General features: G+C 44.8%; 1 protein-coding gene across 1 annotated transcript in view; it reads right to left on the bottom strand.

Moving 5' to 3' along the window:
* Positions 1–18910, bottom strand: part of tns1a (tensin 1a) — a 116449-nt gene extending 97539 nt beyond the window's left edge. Inside the window, exon 1 of the mRNA XM_061716067.1 lies at positions 18287–18910. Coding sequence (XP_061572051.1) covers positions 18287–18382 — 96 coding nt within the window. The 5' untranslated portion in view covers positions 18383–18910. The remainder of the gene's footprint in view (positions 1–18286) is intronic.
* Between the last annotated feature and the right edge of the window lie 2714 nt (positions 18911–21624).

The raw sequence follows: 21624 nt of genomic DNA, 5'->3' as shown, positions 1-21624 counted from the left end.
TATCACTGCCGTCTGTCTTGCTCCATCACCCTCTTCTACACAACTCTCTCTACCGTTGACTTGTTTCCGTCGCCCTGAATACACGATTGGTCGTAGCGCTAACCAGCTCCCTGCAAGGGCAGTTTGATCATCAACCTCTTGGATCAGGATCCTTTTTTTAGACCCTACATCTTTTTAGATGACATTAGTTAGTTTCAAACTTCCTCGGTACACTGTGATATATGTTGTGAATTTTGGTCCTAATAGGCGTTAACAGTACTCGAGTTGTAGAAAAAAATCAAGGGGGATGGTGGGTTTTATCATATGGGGACAGATAATTTGTGCTGAATACAAATAATATAATATATTACAAATAATAGCAGTGACCAAAACACCTGCAGAAATACTGCAGGAAACAGTTTTCTGAACTTATCAATATGACTCTGTCCTTCACAGGATAAGTAAAATGGATCACTGCAAAAACTCAAAATCTTAACAAGAATATTTGTCTTATTTCTAGTTAAAATGTCTCATTTTAGTAAAAAAAATCTCATTACACTTAAAACAAGACTCATCACTGGAAAAAACAACAATTTTCACCTGTTTCAAGTAGATTTTCACTTGAGATAAGTAGAAAAATCTGCCAGTGGAACAAGATTTTTTTGCTTGTAATGAGAAGATAAATCTTGTCCCACTGGCAGATTTTTTTTTTTTCTTTTTTTTTTTTTTTTTGGGCTCTAGTGGCCCTTTATTGAGACGCAGACTGGAAAGGGGTAGAGAGAGAACGGGGAAGACACGCAGCAAAGGTGTGCGGGCTGGATTCGAACCCGCGACCGCTGCAGGAGGAGGACTGTAGCCTCAGTATATGAGCCGCTGCTTAACCCACTGCGCCACCGAGCGGCCCACTGGCAGATTTTCCTACTTATTTCAAGTGAAAATTTACTTGAAACAGGTGAAAATTGTCAAATAAGTTATTTTTCTGGTGTTATTTTTCTGGTGATGACTCTAAATGTTGAAATAGCAGTAAAACCACATTCATTGATGAAATGACATAAGGGATGGAAAGGAGGGATGGCAGTTTTACAGGGGGGAAGATTTTGACCGTTTTTATTCCAGGAGGGATGCCATCCCCCTCATCCCCCCTCAACTCCAGTACTGCTCATTAAAACAGGGTGTGTTTTCAGACAGGGCAACTTCATGAGTCACAAGTTAGTGTTATTCAGTCAGCGTGAGCTGCTGGTGAGTCAGATCCCTCTCTTGCTCCCAACTGCTGGTGTCAAAGTATCCAAGCAGATGACGGCCAAAACACCTAATGTGAGACGAGCCCACTGGCAACGTCACGCGTCTTCTTTAAAAGTAAACCATGTTCAGAACATCTGTGTTTACATCAGGCTGGTTCCACTCCCGTCTCTGAAGCTTTGATCTCAAACCTAAGTGACGTATCAAACAAGAGCGCTGAACGTGCACTGGTTAACGTCCGTCTGGTTTGAAATGACACCAGCTTTACTCGCCAGGAAAATCAAGAACTAGAACTGAAAACCTTGACACGAGACAGGTTTGGTCCCAGGTCTCTGCCTTTCTGAACGGAGAGGAGAGAGAGAATCCCCTATCAGGATAGTCATTATGATAGTTATAACCCCCGAGGGGCCTCCTTCACTGTGATTATGGCTCCATCAGTGATTGCCAGCGCAGATGTACCCATAATCATTACTGTAAGTTGAACAGGCTTGTGCATCGGCACAAGAAATGATCAACCTTCCCTCAAAATACTGAAATTGTGAAATACTGAGGAGACTTCATTTCTCTGATTTCAAACTAGATCAACGGTGCTACTTTGAAGAAATCAATATGACTTCTTTATTTCTCAGGAAAGGCCTAGAAAGTATTGGTAAGGTCAAATTCATCACAAAGCAGAACAAGCCTAGAAAACTGTAACACACCAGGCTGATATTTTTCTTTTTCTGGACCATTTAAACACCATGGGAGCATCGATGAGTGTACACAAATGCTGCTGAGGCTGTGTTATTTATGGCCTGAGTACAGACAATCCCAAGTGGACTGACGCTGTCAGTCGCTGACAAGGCTGCAGGAGAGTCCTCCTCCGAGCATCAGCAAAAACTGAAGCACACATCTAAAGATATTCTCAATGTTTGCATCTCTGTGTGTGGGTTTATAAGGATGCATCCAAATCAGCTGCAAAAACGAACATTTGAGGGCTAACGTGAGAATGCAAGCTGTTGCTCTGTTTGCGCGAGGGCGCAATATGATCAATAGCAGGTGTAGACTGAGAGACACAAAGATCAATAAGCTGTGATCATGAAGTCTAGGCCGCTTATGATCGTTAGTCAGCAGCTAATGAACTCTGAGTGCCGTGTTTGCGAATGAGCCGTGTAGTTTTTGAGTCCATCTCAGGAAAAAATAGATCAAAATAGACAATGCATGGAAAAAATGGAAAAACTAGCAGACATGTAGGTTTGAAATTTGAATCATTTGATGTTTATACACATCGCTGCTTTATGGATGTCTTTTTCCACATGGAACGCATTCCATTACACAACTTGTGGCTGAGAGACATTTGAACCCAAATGTTCGGGTGGATCAGTAATACCTTTGATTACATGAGTCATTCTCAGGGGAAACGGTAAGATAAGCTAAAGCAACATTAAACCATTGATTTCTTTTCAGAGTTGCATTCATTTTTTTGCCAAGATGTTATAGTGACGATGGGAGTGTTAGGTCACTGCGTCTTTTCCAGCACACCCCAAAGATTCTCAACAAGGGTTAAGATAGTCGTCAAGATAGGGAGAAAGATAGATTGTTGAAATAAATACTGTTACTCAACATTGATCGGTTCCATCACACATAAAATATGCTTCATTGGCTATGTTGCCTCAAAGAAAGTACCGTATTGGCCTGAATATAAGACAGTGTTTTTTTTGCATTGAAATAAGACTGAAAAAGTGGGGGTCGTCTTACATTCGGGGTCTAGACGTTATACCCATTCACAACGCCAAATGGCGCCAGATATCTTTAAAGCGAATGCTGAACTTAACTCCCCAGGCCCAAGCCAACCCCTGTCACGAAGAAGAAAAATTAAAAATAGTATAAGAAAGAAAAGAGAAGAAAATAAGCGAAGAGATAACAGAAAGGGGAGAAATGTAGCGACAATCTGGAGAAAAGAGGGGTGGAAGTTCGGCAGGTAAACCGGCAGCTGAGGAGAAGTTATGATGCAAACTTCAAGATAATGTTTTCAAATAGTCAAAATAACATGCTTTTTCTCTCCAATATATTGTTATAATCATTTGTTTCAGATGTACTTGAATTATTTTCTGTATAAAAATTGAATTTGGTGTTCAAAAAGTCTTTCTTCAAACTTGAGTCTTGAAAAAGAGGGGGTCGTCTTATAATCGGGGTCGTCTTATAATCGGGACAATACGGTAATCAAAAGAAAAGAGGCTGCACTGCCACCTTGTGTTTGGTGGTGGAATTACAGAGCAATACGAACTGGTGAGCAAGCATTAATGGCAGCTACGACGTCGGTCCGATATACAGGCGACATGATCCACAAGTCGTGCTTAATTATCGTGGTTCCGTTAGTCATGACACTTTTCCAGGTTGGTTTTTAAATCCATACTTTAACAGTGTAACTCACATGTCAGACAGTGCTGTTGTTCTCTGTTACAAGCTTTTTCTCCAATTTCTTAATCTACATTTGGGTGGAATCCTTCGCCGCCTCTGACAGACATCGCTGGCTTCCACTGAGGTCATTTAGACAACGGCTATCCTTCTGAGGGATTGAAATGGATCCTTCAGTCCAATGTGCAGTCCAAATATGCTTTATGGCAGATATAATTAATGTTTGTTGATAGATCTTAACCCAATTTCAGTAATTACAGCAATTTACTTAGATGTTTTCGTCGCTTGTCGCCAATATTTTGACCCTTCTGATTTCCACAAGATGACCACAAGATGAGGTGTTGCCAGTTGAAACATAATTATCTATGGTATGCAGTCATTTTAGTATCCAATGGGAGTTTCTTACCTATTTGCTAAGTTAAATCCAGGTGGTGACTTGGACTTGATATGCGGTGAATATCTATGTATACATATTTAAAGCCAGATGTACACAATCCCAACTTGCAATTAAAGCTGCAAGCAGCGATGAACGGGCCCTTGCACCCTTGTGCACGTTCAGGCTGCAGTGGAAGCTTGTATGACTTGCATGTAGATTCTTCAGGCCTGGACATTTAGCGGATGAAACCACCCACGACTCTCTATATCAAACCATTCAAAAGTTATGGCAGAAAGTAGGAACTATCAAATATGGACCAATCAGATGAAGGGGGGGTGCGTTTTTTGGCGTCTATCGTTGCCACGGTAACGCTTTTGACTGAGAAAAGTAATGCGCATCGTCGCAGGATTGAGACGCACATTTTGATGTATAACACACCTGCACGTTACGGTTCGGGCGAAGAAACGGCTGAAGAAATGGCATAAATTGCACCAAAATTACACGATTAATTCAAAATGACCGACTTCCTGTTCCGTTTCGGCCATGGCGCCAAGAGACTTTTCTTGAAAGGAGCATGAGGCTCCTTTTAAGAAATGAGACTGTCTAGCGCCACCTTCGCCACGACGGCCGTCGGGGGTACTGCAGCCAACAGTGAAGCCGGCACGGGAGAACGGGGAGAACGTGCATGCAGCGTCATGAAATTCGGGACCGAATTGCAGCACATTTTGCAGCACACAGCCTGTTCAAGGCAACGGAGAGATACACTAGAGGGCTCATTCTTTTTGGTTTGGAACGCTTCATCTGACATTATTACTAGAAAACTTAAAACGTATACGAATTTTTTTCATAAATCCTGCCTCATGCTCCTTTAAGTTGCGACATGATACAGGTGTGTACCGATTTTCGTGCATGTACGTCAAACCGTATTGTGGGGCTTGAGGCGCAAAGTTTTCTAGGGGGCGCTGTTGAGCCATTAGGCCACGCCCATTAATGCAAACCATTAAATATCACATTTTTCGCCAGGCCTGGCTTGCGTGCAAAATTTGGTGCCTTTTGGGGCACGTTTAGGGGGAAAAAAGGCCCTCATTTCGTCGGAAAAACAACAATAAAAATAACGAGGAAAAAAAACATTCCTACAGATACAGTAGGACCTTCGCACTGTCAGTGCTCGGGCCCTAATGAAGAAACTTTGCGGACAGATATGCAGACTTGGGTATAAGAAGAGGGGGCAGAGAAGCCCTGGGGAAGTGTGCTGAAGCTGGGTCAGGAGCTAGCGGGTGGTAGCCCGGGGCTTCCGATCACATCGGATATAAATCACCTGGTCACGGATACACAGAGCATTGTTTAGCTGGAGTGACAGCTACACTCTCCGAGGACGGTCTGAACCATGAAGATGCAGTTACACGGGCCATGCATGCGTACACACCCACACACAAATGGACAGGGTGGAAAGCGGGAACGTGGAGGAAGCTCCGGAGAGAGCTGGAGGGATGCCTGTGTGGCAGCAGAGCAGGACATGATGTCCCTTTGGAGGCTGTTCATCAAAACTAGGTCTGAGTGCAGTTTCATGTCATTTGGAGGTGGACATCAGCATCAAAAACCCAAATATGATCATCTGCACTCCACACTGCTAGAAACAGTCTCTCTTCTGTATTTCCAAGCCACACCAACAGCGCGCTTTTAAATGGCTGATAGGACAGAGGAATACAGTTTGGGCCAAGAGTTCTTGACAATGCATCGCGCTTTAAACTCAAGACACCGTGGAAATAGAAACAGAATGGAAATCTCATTAACTGGTATTTTATTCACATCATAGAAACATGTAATATAATGTCTACAATGTGGGAAATGTACCATGTAAAGAACAAAAAATAAAGTAATTTTGGATTTGATGGCAGCAACACATCCAAAAGCGTTGGGACCGGGTCAACATTCACCCCGTAGCGTAGCACTTATTATTATTATGAACAACAGCCCACATCAGCCCAGGAACCAATATCACTTCCTGGAGAGCTAGAAGAGGAAAGTTGTTCCATATTTGTCATTTTGAAAAAACCGTGGTTCAACAGTAAATGTTTGATTTGGCTAAAGTTCTGGACGAGCTCTGGGTGCTGGACGATGGCAAGGCTGGACCATGTTCACGTACGGCTGTACGACTGTGATCAATCGACACGTTATTGACAATATGGTTAAAGAGATATTCAAAGTTGTCACAGTTTTATGCCAAGGAACAATATTGTGAAACTGTTTCACTAATAATTCACTAGACAACCTTTTATATATATATATATATATATATATATATATATATATATGTATATATATATATTTGCAAACTTTGTCCATCTTTACTTCTGAGAGTCTCTGGCTCTCTTTTGCTCTTTTTAAACCCAGTCTTGTCATTGACCCACTTAACCTAATTAGTTGCAAGATGTTCCTCCAGGTGTCTCTTTGTGGAACCAATTACGTTTCACACCTTTTGCTGCTTTTTTGAGACATGTTGCTGCCCTAAAATCCAAAATGATCGTATTTGTTCTTACGACAGTACAGCACACGTCCTCTGTTGCGTGAGTTCACGTCTTTTTGGTTGGAATTTGATTGATTAGTTTGTGAGATTTGCAAATCATTGCATTCTCTTTTCATTCATACAGCGAATCAAATATATTAGAAAAGGGTTCCTTCATCCATCCATCAGCTTCCAGGGTCTGGTTTAGGGGTGCTCTTCTGGTTTTTCTGGTAAACTCCTCCCATCAGAAAAGACAGAAACACCTCAATTAGCTCCTCTTGTTGGTACAGAGTCTTTGGGAGTCCTTCACGGTTGGATCGGCAGTGTTCAGCCCGAGTGACCCAACCCAATGTGTTTCCAAAGCTTTTCAGTCAAGCTTCAGCAAATGTTCACATGTGACTTTGCTCTCGGGATCTCCCATCTTTCAAAGTAAAAAAGGATAAATGAAACACTTGATAAATGAAGCCTCGACAGAGTCCTTATTTCAGCATCCCCCAAACTCATCACCGGGCAGAACTCCCAGAACCTCCGGGGTCATGAAAACACACACGTTACAAGCGCATGCAGAGGCGACACGCGTGCAGGCGTGGCAGCCAGTAACCGTCCGATCAAAGTCTGATTGATTTTCAGCGCTCTCTGAGGATTCTGGTCAGTCAATAATGGAGTCTGTTAGACATGATGGATGTGCTGCATATTTTTACAGTGTTGCAACTGTCTTTTACTCGTCTGAAACACAGAATACCGTGACAGTTGGATGTCGTAATAATCCAGTACAGTATTACTGCAGAACATGCGTACTGTGGAGCGACTGGCATCAAAGTCTGTCAAAGTCAAGTTAGTCCAACCCGTAAACCGAGTTAAACTACAAAACGAAACACTTAATGGGTTTTACAATGATTTTATAAACCCGACTTTGGCCATAAGAATCTAAAATCACAGTCCGCATCGCGTGCTTTGGTGAAAAGTTATTTCCAACATCATTCATCAGGGAGACGTGGCGGTGCTTGAATGTTGGCCAACCCCTGGAGAAGTTCCTATATTTATGCATAAATATGACCGGGAACATCTTGAAATCTTCACACAAGCTGAAAATGCAGATAATGAGAATCCAATTAAAATAATGAGCTAAAAATGTGTGAGAATATCTGTTTGGTTCCCTCTATGAAATCAGAATCCTGGTGTTGATCATATTGGTTAATAAGTGTGAGAGGGACCTGTCTGGGGTGTACCGCCTGGTAAACCTCCAGCAGCTCCCTGTGACCCTAAATAGGAATAATCGGGTCCATAATAGATGGATGGATGTGGGAGTGGCAAAAATATGAGAATAAAATGCAAGACAAAATGACCAAACATGCTTTTCAGTTTCAAAATACAACGATTACAGCTTCCATCTGTTCATTTCCAGCAGTCTCATTTTAAGCTTTGATAAATCTAGATTGGTTTTGAACCCAGCATCACTCCACAGGCCTATAATTGTTTTAGCATTGCTCCTGAGAACAACTGTTTTCTGATTGGTCCAAGTCCTGGAGACTCGCTGAAGGGAGGAGCCAATGGTTCTCCAACAACTCGCATGTTTGAGCTCGAATCAGAGTCTGAACAGGAAACAACGAACCACAAAAGAGAAGAGTACAGCTGGATGCCGATATGGAGAAAAGACAAACATAAATTTCATACATATGTTGTTCTGACAACTCCAAACCACTACTCTACCACCACCGTGTTTCAGAACTGGAATACCTTTCTTACCCTGAAGTTAAAGTTTTTTTCCAGTCCAAGCAGTTGTCTTTTAAACTTTAAACTTTTAAACTTCCAAACGTGATCTTTCCAAACCCAGAACCCACATCTCTTCTAGCAGACCTGCCACACGGAGCACCGTTGTCCAAGTGTTTCCCTGATGGGAGCGACCCGAACATTCACACCTGCCAACGTGTTACCGGAGCTCACACGGTTCTCTGATCGCTACACAGCTTGTTTTATAACTGATCCTCATTAGATGCCACTCATGGGGCGCATCTTGAATAAAATTTTAATTAAATTTAAGTGTTTCTCATCAACTAAAAGCGTCCAAGTAAAATGTCCTCTTCAGATTGAATAGTAGTCATTTGTAATATTTGAAAGGATTAAACGTTCAAGCATCCTGACTGCAGGTATGTTGGAAACCACATATGGGACATCATTTGCAGCTACTGCATTTTAATGTAGATCATTTTAATGTAGACAAGCTTGACCAGTGTTGTATGCAGGCCATGCTGCAGGCCATGCAGGCCATGCAGGCCATGCAGGCCATGCTGCAGGCCATGCAGGCCATGCAGGCCATGCTGCAGGCCATGCAGGACATGCAGGCCATGCAGGCCATGCTGCAGGCCATGCAGGACATGCAGGCCATGCAGGACATGCAGGCCATGCAGGCCATGCAGGCCGTGCTGCAGGCCATGCAGGCCATGCAGACCATGCAGGCCATGCAGGCCATGCGTGGCTTCCTCTGTCAGCATGTCGACTCATGTTTTCAGTCTGTGCGTGGGGATGATGCATTATTAACAGCCTGTATTTGAGGAGCTTTCTCAGAACTAGCTTCTCGTACGTCACTCGCTCCTCAACTTCCTCTCCCCGCTGATGTCACACCTCCAAAGCAGCCGTACACAGTGCAGTTTTAGCATTTATCTGTTTTTGTTGCGGATGTTGCCGAGTCGGAGGCCCCTCGTCCCCGGAAACTCGCACTACATGTGGAGTGCATGGAGGCTGTTTACCACCCGGCCTCGTTCCCTTGCATCTAAATGGCTCTACCCTGCACTGCAAGCTGGAGAGAAGTAGGACAGATGCCTCATTTACACACGTGTGTACGTTACACAAGCAGAGAAAAGCGATAAATCCATGTTTCTCACAAGTAAAGTTTGCATGATGCTACTGCCAGACTCAAGAAAAGCAGGATGACATTTGATGTGGCTGTATGTTGACATCCACAATCCTCCAGTTTTGTGGAAAAGAACATCTAAAGAGGCAGGTTTCACTTGATAGAAATGTTTTATAAACACAAAAGCCTCGCCGGCCCACTCGCTGAACGCGGCTCCACTTCACAAAGGCTTCAGTCTCACATCTGTATTCGCATCCGACCAAGTCAATTCAAATCATGCATTTTTCGGGGTTGGCGTGCCTGTGCGGAGAGCCCCCCCCTGCTCCTGACACACTCGGTCAGCCCCACATACAGAAGAAGAGGAGAGCAGCAGCAGATTAAATTATACAGGAGAACCCAGAAATAACTCCAGTGCCGAGGCTGCGTGGACTCGACGCACCGACATGCCGATGCGAGTCGCTGCGGATCAGACCTGTCAGGATCAGCGGACGGAGCAGACCTCTGCAGATGTACCAGCAGGACTCAAGAGGAAGGAAACCACACACCCCTGAACTTTACAGGCCGGTTAACACAGAAAAATGATGTTGATGGAGGAATTTAGCATCTAGGTTGTGTCTGAGTCCAACTGAGACTCTTTAGTACGACGGAGTATTAGGGCCAAACAAAAAAACAAAAAAAGGAAATTACGAGAATAAAGTCATAATGTAATGAGAATAAAGTCGTAAAATTACGAGAATAAAGTTATAATATTACGAGAATAAAGTCGTAAAATTACGAGAATAAAGTCATAATATTACGAGAATAAAGTCGTAAAATTACGAGAATAAAGTCATAATATTACGAGAATAAAGTCGTAAAATTACGAGAATAAAGTTGTAAAATTACGAGAATAAAGTCATAATATTACGAGAATAAAGTCGTAATATATTATAAATATATAAATATAACTTCACAAGATGCTCAATATTCCTCATTTTAACACAGGGAGAAGAAGCTCTTCCTGTTAGAGTTCTCATAAATTATATTCTCATAATATTACGACTTTATTCTCGCAACATTAAGACTTTATTCTCGTAATGTTACGACTTTATTCTCGTAATTTTACGACTTTATTCTCGTAATATTACGACTTTATTCTCATAATACTACGACTTTATTCTATTACGACTTTATTCTCGCAACATTACGACTTTATTCTCGTAATTTTACGACTTTATTCTCATTATATTATGACTTTATTCTCGTAATTTCCAATTTTTTTTGTCTTAGTTTGGCCCTAATACTCCGTCGTACTTTAGAGACGTGATTTACTCTGGAAAAATCCCCCCAAACTGCAACGTCCACCTGACTCACGGGTGCATGTGCTCCAAACACGGGAGGAAACAGGGATGCTTGTGTGCCACGGTTTCTAAAGCAACCTTTCATCTCCAAGTTTCACGTGTAAACACAGCCACCCACTTGTCAACAGTTGTGGAACGTCTTTCAAACATCTGACAGAGCTCAGTGCAACTAAAGTCCTTCATTCATGTGTCATGTGTTCGGATCTGCTTACACCGACTGGAATATTTCACTGTTCTGATCGTCTTGATCGTCCCTGCACGAACATGTCTTACCCAGAACATGCAGGAGAGACAGACCCAGGTCCTGGCCCTGCCTGCCAGGGCAGAGGGAAGCGACATAGACACGGAGGGCATCCTGGAGGATGGGGGGGGGGGCAAAAACAAAACACCGGTCGAGGGTTTTCCAGGCTCACGGCTGAAATCCAGAGTATTCCCAAAAACTCCCAGCTCTTCCCGGCAGGCCTCGTCGACATAGATCCATGGCAGACGTGAGAGATGCACAGAGATGGAGGGCACTGCTGCTCCGCTTTCCTCTCTCTGACGGCCTCAGCCAGTCTCCCTCATGTGAGCTCCCTCCCCTCGTCCACTCCTGCTCCTTCCAGCTCTCCCTCTTGTTCCCTCGCTCACTTCTGCCTTCCTTCCTGCCGCTCTTCAAGTGTGGTAACTTTATTCCAGGGAGCAGCTGGGGGAGGGAGGTGAGCGCCGAGCCGGCCTTTACTTTTCTTTCTTCCAAAACTCTCTTCTCCTCAAATGATCCTTGTTAGCCCCTCCTTTCCCTTCCCTCTCTTTACCTCTCTCACACACACACACACACACACACACACTCCATTCACTGACCACCCTCCTCCACCTCCTTGGCTTCCTTGCGTTGCATACCTCACCTCTCTTTCCCTCCACCTCTCTCCTGGAAGCATGCTCGCTCATGTCTGTGCTAATGTCACTTCAATTTTTCATCGGCAACCCCTTCCTGCCTCCAGATCTGTTCTCCTCCTCTCCTGCAAAATATCTGCAGGACTCAGCTGATGCTGTGTCACAGCCGAGGGCCCAGACAAGCTCATTACAATACGGAGCTAGCGAGTCCTTGCAGCCGTTGTCGTCAGGTCCAATAACAGGTAGTGGATATCGTGTTATTAGAGAGAAGAGCCCAATGTCAACTTCAAGGTCTTATGTATGTGGGAAAAATTCTCCAGGTCTGGAATGACAAATTGCACTGCAGAGCTTTGATAATCCAAGTACACCCTTACTGTGTCCAGAGGAATTAAGAGGGTAAGTACCGGCCACTAATCAAAGACATTGATTAAGTGATGATCACCGAGTATGAGCCCGTCTATAAAAGCAGACGACTTGGCAGCTTTCTCGTCTGGGACATCTGGGACATCTGGGACATCTGGGACAAAGTCCCGCCGCTGCCAAAGTACATAGTCACTTTTCTTCTAAAAGAACACCGTTTGCAAAATGGCTTTCGATCAAAAGTTAAGACTTGAAGAATGATGCCCTCTGGACAGATGAGACTAGAGTCTGGCCCTGATGCCCAAACTGAACGCCAGTATATCCACAGAAACACATCACACTAATTGTCAAGCACGGAGGTGACGGTTTGATGATTTGGGCTTGTTACGTGTAGGTAGCCACAGGATCACAAACTCCTCGATATACTAAAGAATTCTTTCTCCTCTGTCGTTTCAGGGCATTTTTGCTCCATAGGGTGTCCTTCCCGACTATTCCCGGTATTGGCGGTAATTCGGGTTCAATGTCCTGCTCGGAAACACTTTGTCGGGGACACATGACAGGGCTGGGAATTGATTGACCCAGTGACCTACTGCTTGGACGTGAGTGCATCGGTTAAACAGATCAAGCTTGACTGAAATCCATTCATGCAACTGGACTAGGATCCAGCTCTTAGCCGGACTGAAATGCTGTAATTTGACCTAATGGAGGACCATGCATAAAAAAAATGAACCTAAATGAACTGTAGCCACATTATGACAAAGATTGAACCAACATTCCTCCACAGCAACGTAACAGACTGATAACATCAAGCAGAAAGCAAAAGCTCCAAGTTATTGCTGCTAAAGGTCGTTTTGCAAACCTCTTCATTTATGGGATTTACTTTGTTTGCACACACTGGCTTTGTTTTTTTGTCAAATAAATAGTTGCACAATGTAATAAGCCACGTTTTGTTGCTCTCCTGAGGTTGCATTTACCTAATTATAACATCTGGCAAGCCAGATGATTTACTTTTTTTTGCATTTGAAGCAGGGTGTCAAATATTCTTCACATGCCAGCATCATTTTAAGTAATTTTAAACATTTCACAGTCAACAGCATGAGCACACGGCATCTATTCAAACAGGTATACATGCAAACATTGCTTAGTTAATGGTAAAGGACTAGCATCATGCATATGTGCGTATACAGCACAGCACTAAATCAACATTACACCGCCGGCACAGGAACATTACATTAGTCCAAAGGCAGATCTATAAAAGGCTAAGAGCCAATTCATTTTGAGAAAACACCCCGTATTGATCCATGCTGCTCTCCATCACTTCCACTGTAACAGTTACCTCAATCCATATAACCTGACATATAATCTGTGTGTGTGTTTATGAGCGCGTCCGCCTCCGCACGTGTTTTATTTACATGGTAACACCAAACAGGACAGCATGCTAGCCACTTTCCTGGAAGTCGTGTTAACTCCTGGGCTGCTTTAAATGGATTTTGGTGCATGTGTTTGATGCGTGACAGCCCGCTGGTCTGAACTGGGTTGCGAGCAGCCTCTAGTGGCCTCTAAACCCATTAGCAGATGTTTGTTTCTGCATTTATAGCTCATGCGTGCTCCTCATGTACTTTGTTTTTCTCTTATGATGAAGCCAGAAGAGCCGTCGAAAGGAAGCTTTGACCAGCAAACATGCAGCTTCTGCAGGAGTGCTGTATTTTTAAAAGGCGGGTATTATCCCCTTATTCCCAATACAATAAACCAGATCTCCGCACACTTCTCTTTCAATGCTGTTGCCATTTAAAGATTTTTGGAAATCTGATTTACATCTATAAATACTGGCAAACGCACAGAGAGGCTGGTATTTGATCACCGGATGCAATATTATAAACACGTCGCCGGAAAAGCGGATCAAATATTTGGGAGATGAACTGAAACAAAAGCCAAGGAGCAGAGAGGAATAAAGAAAAAGAATGGAGTCTGCCATCTCCTCTTCTGGCGCTGGGGGAATCCATCACATTAAAGCTTTAATGCTGGAATAACAAAGCATCCATCATGCTGAACGGCGGCCCGGAGCACAGCCAGCCATTCAGGGCACAAGTCGGCAGCGGCACCTGCAGAGAGACTGCTGTGGCGGGCCCACGTTTCTCAACACGGAGGGAAAGTTGGTCGGGACTGTTTGATAAATACAAACTGCGTACGGTATGCTGCAGAGGCAGAGAACGAGGAAGCATTCAGAGAGCAGGTTTCCCATCAGCCTTTTCTCTCTTTGGCTTTCTGGACAGCTGCCTGATGTGAATGCCTTGATGAGGCATCAGGGAAACAAATGCAAAGGCGAGTAAACAAGAGATAGAGAAGGGAGAGGGGAAGGAGATGGGACAGGACTCAAGCAGGAGAGAAAACAAAATGAATCAAATGAAAGCAGAAGGAAAGTAGGATGAAAAACTGAACTTAAAAGGAGCCACGGTGCAAAAAAAAAAAAGAAAGAGACAACAAGTGTGTTTCAAATACCTGTCAAGGTCTTTAGATGTTGATTTGATCAAGGTTTTAGCTTTGATTTACTGGTTCAGAGTTCCTGTTTGATTTTGAAAGTGTTTTCTGTCACTTCCTATGCTGGTCTGCTCCGTTTCATTGTCAACACCTGTGTCTCGTCTGTCCCTCGTTTGTCATGTATGCGTTGTTCTACCTTGGTTTGCTTGCATTCTTCTATTTCCTTGTCGGTTTTCAGTTTAATAATTTCACTATCCTACTTTAGTAGTGCCTTCTGTTGTTCAACTTGTGTTCAATAAAAAGGACATGACCTCCTGCTTTTGGGTCCTCGGCTCCTGTATCCCGACATTAAACTTGAAATCTTTTTCTGCTTCAAAAGGTTAACATATGGCCCCGTCTCGCAACTGAGGACTGTAAAGACCGATTTTTAAGTTGCAGACTTGCATTTACATACATATTTACATACAACGGTCAAATTCCTTCACGATTCAAACAACAACAACAACCCCCTCTCGACACTGGTTGTTGATGCTTTTGGCGTCATCAAACTGCACAATATGCATTAGACAAGACTCACAACTTGTGATGATATCAAATATCAGTTTTTGTCGTAGCAGTATTACGTGGAAAACGTTGGATCTGAAATCACAACGCAAGCAAAAGTCCATACTCTCGACTCATATGTTTATTTACGTCAGATGCTTTTCCCTTCCCATGTATCCCGGCCTGGGGCCAGCACTATGCTAAAGAGCAATTGACCGAGCAGGGGTTTGAATCTGCATCTTTCCAGTTGGACGGAAACGGACTCTACCCGCTACGCCATGACCACTACAAAGAGGTTCTGAATATTATTGGTATTCTTACAAAAGACCTATCGCGAGGGAAGAAAATGTGACTTTTTGCGCCAAAACTGCAATGCTCTTGCTAAGAAAGGAGAGAAATATCACATCGGAGGAAGTGAAGAGACAAGGTTGGATGAGGTGCCAAACGGGTGCAAGAGAAGAGGAAATTAAGCAAAAGGGAACATGGAAATGCATGAAAGGGAAAGAGGAGAGGAGATGAGAGGGATGAAAGTGTAGAAGGAAAAGAAGCTGGAAAAAAAGAGGATGTGAATGAGAGGAAAACTGAGGTGAGGAGAGGGTTCCTCTTCCACAGTGCCACAATAGTGTCACCATAGTAACGCATCTGGAGAAAACCTTTACGCAGCATCCTTCCACCTCCCTCTCTTGTTTCCTCATCTCCCTCTGACAAAACCGCCATACATTCACAGTCAACCCCGCCGCCCAGCTCCCGTTGTAACCCAGCCCCATCATGTGGGGACTGCCCGAGCCGCGTTGCCATGGAAACTGAACACCTCGCAGCGGCTCTTGGAGGGAAGGCACGGAGCCTTACCTCTCCACTTTCACCTCCCTGTCGGCCACGTGGCCGGTCCTGATGCTGCAGAACAGCAACAGGACAGACGGTTCAAAAGTGTCCAGTGAGTTCTGAGGTGTTGCATGATGCTGGAAGAGTCGGGGGATTGAGCCAGTCAATCAAACCACCTTAAGATTGTCACAAAAAGACAGAATGTTGGAAAAAGAGCATAAGGAGATGCTAAAATCACCAATTGCCACTTAAAGAGACATGACCCCAAAGATGTAGATGTTCACAAAAAAAGATACAAAAAATTATTTTTGTATCATAAAATCTTGGATACTATAGTTTATCTATGACAGTTTGGTTTAATCTTACGTCGTTGGGTTTATATTTATACTACGCACTTAATCTGCATAAATGCATCAACTTCATTTGATTAAAATTTGTGTCTTTTTATGCAATCTGCTTTTTTTAAAGCTGTTGTTGGTTGATATTGTCCGTGCACCTTAGATTGACCCCTGCGCACAAATAACGTTTTTTAACTTAAATTTCAAACAACCCAAAAAAAAAGGAAAGAGTGAGATGGAAAATCATCACATCAGTACAAAAATGAGTTTAACTGTAAAGTGATCACAGAAAAGCAAAATAATGAAGACTTATTCATTTCTGGATATTAGCAACTCTTCATTCATAAGGGAAGTATCAATAATGATGTACATTTTTACAAGAATAAACAAGAACTCAGTATCTATCTACCAAATCATTAAAATATAATATTAACCTGGGATCAAACAAGCGTACTGAGTTCAGTTACACTTTGATACATACTGATAAGACTTTAGAGACTCATTTATTGCAACAATATGATAAACAAAAAGATATATTCAAGTGAACTGCATGAACGCTTCTCTAGAGAAAACAAAGGCACAAATGTTGCTGCAGGTTATGGAACCCGAACCTGAACATCTCTGGTGATAAACAATCATCAACTGAATTACGCAACTCTGACAGTGAAGCTCTTATCAGTTCAAAAGGGATGGAAACGGAAGAATCCCATAAAAATGAATAATTTTCTAAACCTAAATGAAGACAGCCAGTACTGAGAGGAAAGCCGGAGCTGGAGCTTGTACAGGATGTATAATGAGTGTGTATCTGCAAAGGCACTAACAAGCTCAATACACAGTTACACACACACATGCAGTAGAAGAGAGTGCGATGGGGGGGCGGGGGGCGGGGGGGGCTGGTGGGATGGAGCGCGGGTGTAGAGATAAGAAGCTGCGGCAATTGGGCGAGGAGGGGGCCGGGGATGGTGGGGGACGGTGGGTTTAGCTGCTGGTGCTGGTGCTGGTGGGAGGGTCTTTGGGGCTGGAGGAGACGGGCAGTTGCAGCACTGCACTCTGTGGTGCCACCATGAGCTTAACCCCCCCCTAGCGAGGGATTTCACTGCCCAAATACTACTTCCAACAGCAGGCCGTTACCATGCGACGATGCTCAAGTTCGGAGCCTTTAGGGTCCGGGATTGAAAGGAAAGTTGGGCCGAGTCAGGACTGAAATGGTGCATTAGAGTTAAAAAAAAAAAGGGGGGGTGGGGGGGTGCTCTTGTTTCTGGTGATACTCTCCCTGACTGCTGAAGCTGGTCCCCGTTTCCAGCCCGGGGGACGAGTTCCAGGAGAGGGTGAATCGCTGAAATAACTCAAATCCCTCCAAAAGTGCGTAACTAAGTCGATCAGAGGAAATGTTACACGTGACTGATTAGCTGCTACCGAGAAGCCGTGGAGCAAGAACCCCCCCAGTTTCAGCTGAGGTCTCCATCCAGAAACACAGAAATGAGAGAGAGAGAGTGGATGTCTCTGCTGCTGATCAATGAACCTGAGTTTGGCCTTCCAAACATGCCGTATGACCACAGGAGCATCTCGCAGGCATCTCACAGGCAGAGCAGACTCCCAACCCCCCTCTCTAGAGATGACAGGCAGGGGATGTCAAAATCTTTTCCTTTGTCAAACACACACCCACTAATTATGGTGCATTACAATTCTGCAGCTGTAAAGGCAAGGTGACCCTGTTTGACAGAAGCGCTTGCTGGTTCCTCTTGCAAACCCAAAAATGTGGTCCCCATGGTTCCCCACCTTCTAAATCTCCAGTAGCCGCCCGGAGACCACGTAGGGATGCAGACCTGACCTTGAACCGGCACTTAGTGGGGGTAGGAACCAGCCTTTCCGGAGACCATGGTCCATGACCGGGCGCCGGGCTGGTTTTCACCGCTACGTCATGTGGTGGTCTAGGTAAGGCCAACTGCATGCAAGTCACGGTGGAGAGGTGTGATTGAGACCGAGGCCTGTCCTGATGCACGCTGCATGCAGAACGATCATTTCAGATTAACTCTGTTGCAGAAGAGAGAGGCACCTGCATCGGCTGGAGTGGGTATCGAAAAGGCAACATGTGCAAGGAGAATCCTTTAAGTCAACTCAATCCCTTCTAAGTGTGCCATTCCCAGCACCCCTTTCTCCCCTTCTCCCCTCTCCGTGAGGTCTTACCTTGTCTCGCTTGGCCCCCCGCAGTGGAAAGAAGCAGGAGAAGAGGAACTTGCCCCAGCTGATGACAGCAGCCAGGCACCAGTTGAGGCGAGCCATGCCTCAGTCTGCCCCGTCTGGTCTGCCAGCCTCTTATCTCCCTCCCCGGTTCTGGGATAGGATCCTGCACCCGCCTCCGACACACACACACACACAAAAAAAAAAAAGAAGGAAATCAAGTGGATTACGGAGATCCTCTTGTCCTAGTCCATGGAGCAGATGAGAAGTGGAAACCGTCCTTTGATTCAGACGACGATGGTGTGGGGGGTTTATTTTCGTTTCAGGGGCTTTCAGCGAATTCGGACGTCTGTCTGGTTGTGCGTCTGCAATTCCAATTTGCAGGGGCTGCTGGCATCCCACAAACAGAACCAGACCCTCGGACGGTCTAGAGGGACCCTGAGCATCGAGAGCTTAAAACAGCCTCCTTGTCTTTCCATCCGTCTCTGGCTCCCGTGTCTTTGCAGCCCGGTGTGGATGAGTCAGTCCTCAAAGTGTGATGAGCACCGTCGGCTGCATAATGCGAAGAGCCTGTCGCTGATCGACGACAGTGTTGAACACACACACACACACACACGCTGGCATGCCCATACTCACACACATACGCTCGCCTGCAAACACGGCCCGGGCATATACATATATACATCCACAGGCAGAAGAACCCCCCCTCCACCTGCCTCCCTCTTTACATGGCTCTCCTGCAGGCTCAGGATCCCCGGTGCTTCGCTCACACACTCCGCTTACACACACTTGTCCACCTCTTTCGCTCCGCGCTGCTCTCTCGCACACATGCACTGATGCTGCAGCACTTAGAGCGGGAGGAGGGGAGCAAAAGAGTGAGGATGGGGAGGGGGACAGGGGGGGGGGACTTGGAGCAGTTGGAGGGAAAGAGGGGGAAAAAAAAAAAACCCTTGGATTACAGAAGGGGTTTTTAGTGTATTCAGCCGGGGTGGATGTGTCAGAGTTGAAGGCAGAGTCACTGGAGAGGAGAAGAAATGAGTGAGAGTGGAGATGGGGAGGATGGAGAAAGGGCTGACAGTGAGTGGTGGAGTCAAAATGGATGGACCTGAGACGCCAGGAGAAGAGGAGAATGGCAAAAAGGGAAGCAGCGAGTCGCTGAAACAGAAGAGGCAGGAGGGGGGGAATGTGTTGGAGAATACTGAGCAGAGACTGGTGGTGAACACACACACACATCAGCATGCGCAATGCACACACACACACACACACACACACACACGGACGTGCAGCAGCAGTCGCTGTGCAAAGCTGATAGAAGGCAGGCTCAGGGTGATGATGGTGTTGTGTGTGGAGAAATGGGTCGAAGGGAGTGAAGGAGCCAGGAGAGAAAGGGAGGATGGAGGATGAGGAGCGGGGTGTTTAATCATTGTGTCTTGGGTGATTATTTCCCTCTCTCACACACACACACACTCGACTGCAGGTGGTGCACAGGCTCGTTCACTCTGCTGCAGTCTCTCTACGCTTCAGTGGGAGCACATTTTCACTGCGGAACGTTTTTCTCTGCTGCACCCCCCCCCCCCCCCCCCCCCCCCCCACCCCACAACCTCCATCCAATCTCCAACCCCTCACCCCTCCCACCCGGCGCACCACCGCCACACCAACGCAATCACAACACATCAAAGCAATGAGCGAGGGAGATAAAGTGTACAGAGGATGCTGTTCTGCCAGCCGGAGCCAGCTCAGCCCGGGGGTGGGGGGGGTAAACCCGTTACATGTACAGTACGCCACTTATGCAATTAACCACCATCACATCTCACCATTAAGCTCAAAGTTAAGAGCCCAAACAAAGCTGTTGACTCGTCCGAGTGGTCATAATCAACAATGCAAATCAACGACAACAAAAACATCTCAGTGATGCTCATTTAAGATATTTTATTCACGTTTTTGACTGAAAGAAGAAGAGAAACGTCGAGACCGAGAGGATTAGGTCCATGACCATCGTGGACAGCGCCGTCTCTGTGACTTACAGCAGACAACAACCTCTGCTGGTTGTTCCTAACTGAGCCGGGACGCGTCTCCGGAGGAATCTCCACGCATTCTCCCGCGGTGAAGATCCAAATTGTGTCCTTTCCAGGCTTGGACATTGACCTCAAGCTCTTTCCACCCAAACTGTGACTGGCAGCAGATTTGGGAGAAGAATAAAGTTGGGGTTTTCTGTTTTTTTGCCGCTTTTCTTTTTTAGAGGTCACCAGAGCAGATCGTCGTATTCTGCATGGTGATTTGGGACTTCCCTTCCCGGCTGCTGTTCCCATTTATCTGGACTTTGGACTGGCGGGATGAGTGTCTCCAGCAACGCTGTTCTGTCCAGGGACACTTGTCCAGAGATTCATCCGGCAACCTTCAGGTTGGATGGAACCGTCTCTACCGACCAGTGACTACGTTTACATGCAGTCAAAATTCGGGTTATTGCTAATATTCCGGTTACTGAAACATTTGGAATATTCCGTTTACATGGTGATTAATCATTCGGGATATATGGATCAAACCAGCGACGCGCGGAGAACATCATGACGCAATTCCTGTCATTTCCGCTTCTTCTTCCTGTATCCAAATTCAAAACAAATGCTGCTTCGCGCAACTTCTCGCTCACCTTCTTGTAAATCTTCTATCCCGGTACTTTCTACCGTCTACAAATGCAGAAATGTTCATATTCTTCATTACATTTATGAAGTGATTAGTCTACTCCTGGTCTTGGTTTCTCCGTGTTTGTAAGAACTTCCTGGACTCAAAAGACCAGGATTCCTTGTGAACAGAACATGTGCAGAAAACAAATTCCTGTTCCGTTTGATGGGGATATTCCGTTTGGTGTTTACATGACCCAATATTTGGGTTTTAAAAGGAGTAACCCAGGGGTCATATTTGGGTTTTTAGAAACCGGAATATGATACATGTCTACCTCACACTCTTTTTACCTGCTTTTTTGCACTGTTTTTCTTCCTTTGCACTATTTTTTATCTTATATTTTTTATCTCCACTGCATTGTGTATATTGTGTATTGTGTATATACTGTCCATAATTTTTAATTATATATATCTTTTACTTTTTTAAATTTTTACCCCCTTCCCCGCATGCGTGTGTGTGTGTGTGTATTAATGTTAAGTGTACTGCTAACACAGGAGTTTCCCCATTGAGGGAATAATAAAGGATTATCTTATCTCTCTTATCTTATCTTATGAGCAAATTCAGGTTATTCAAAGGGGTTATTGGTGTTTACATGGCCGTGCAAATTCGGGTTTTGCCAATATTCGGGTTTTAAAAGGGTTATTGATTGCATGTAAACGCAGTCA

Source organism: Cololabis saira, chromosome 24 (assembly GCF_033807715.1).
Source record: "Cololabis saira isolate AMF1-May2022 chromosome 24, fColSai1.1, whole genome shotgun sequence".
In the NCBI taxonomy this organism is placed as follows: domain Eukaryota; kingdom Metazoa; phylum Chordata; class Actinopteri; order Beloniformes; family Belonidae; genus Cololabis; species Cololabis saira.
The sequence above is the reverse complement of the archived record's forward strand: the minus strand, read 5'-3'. Positions and strand labels throughout refer to the sequence as shown.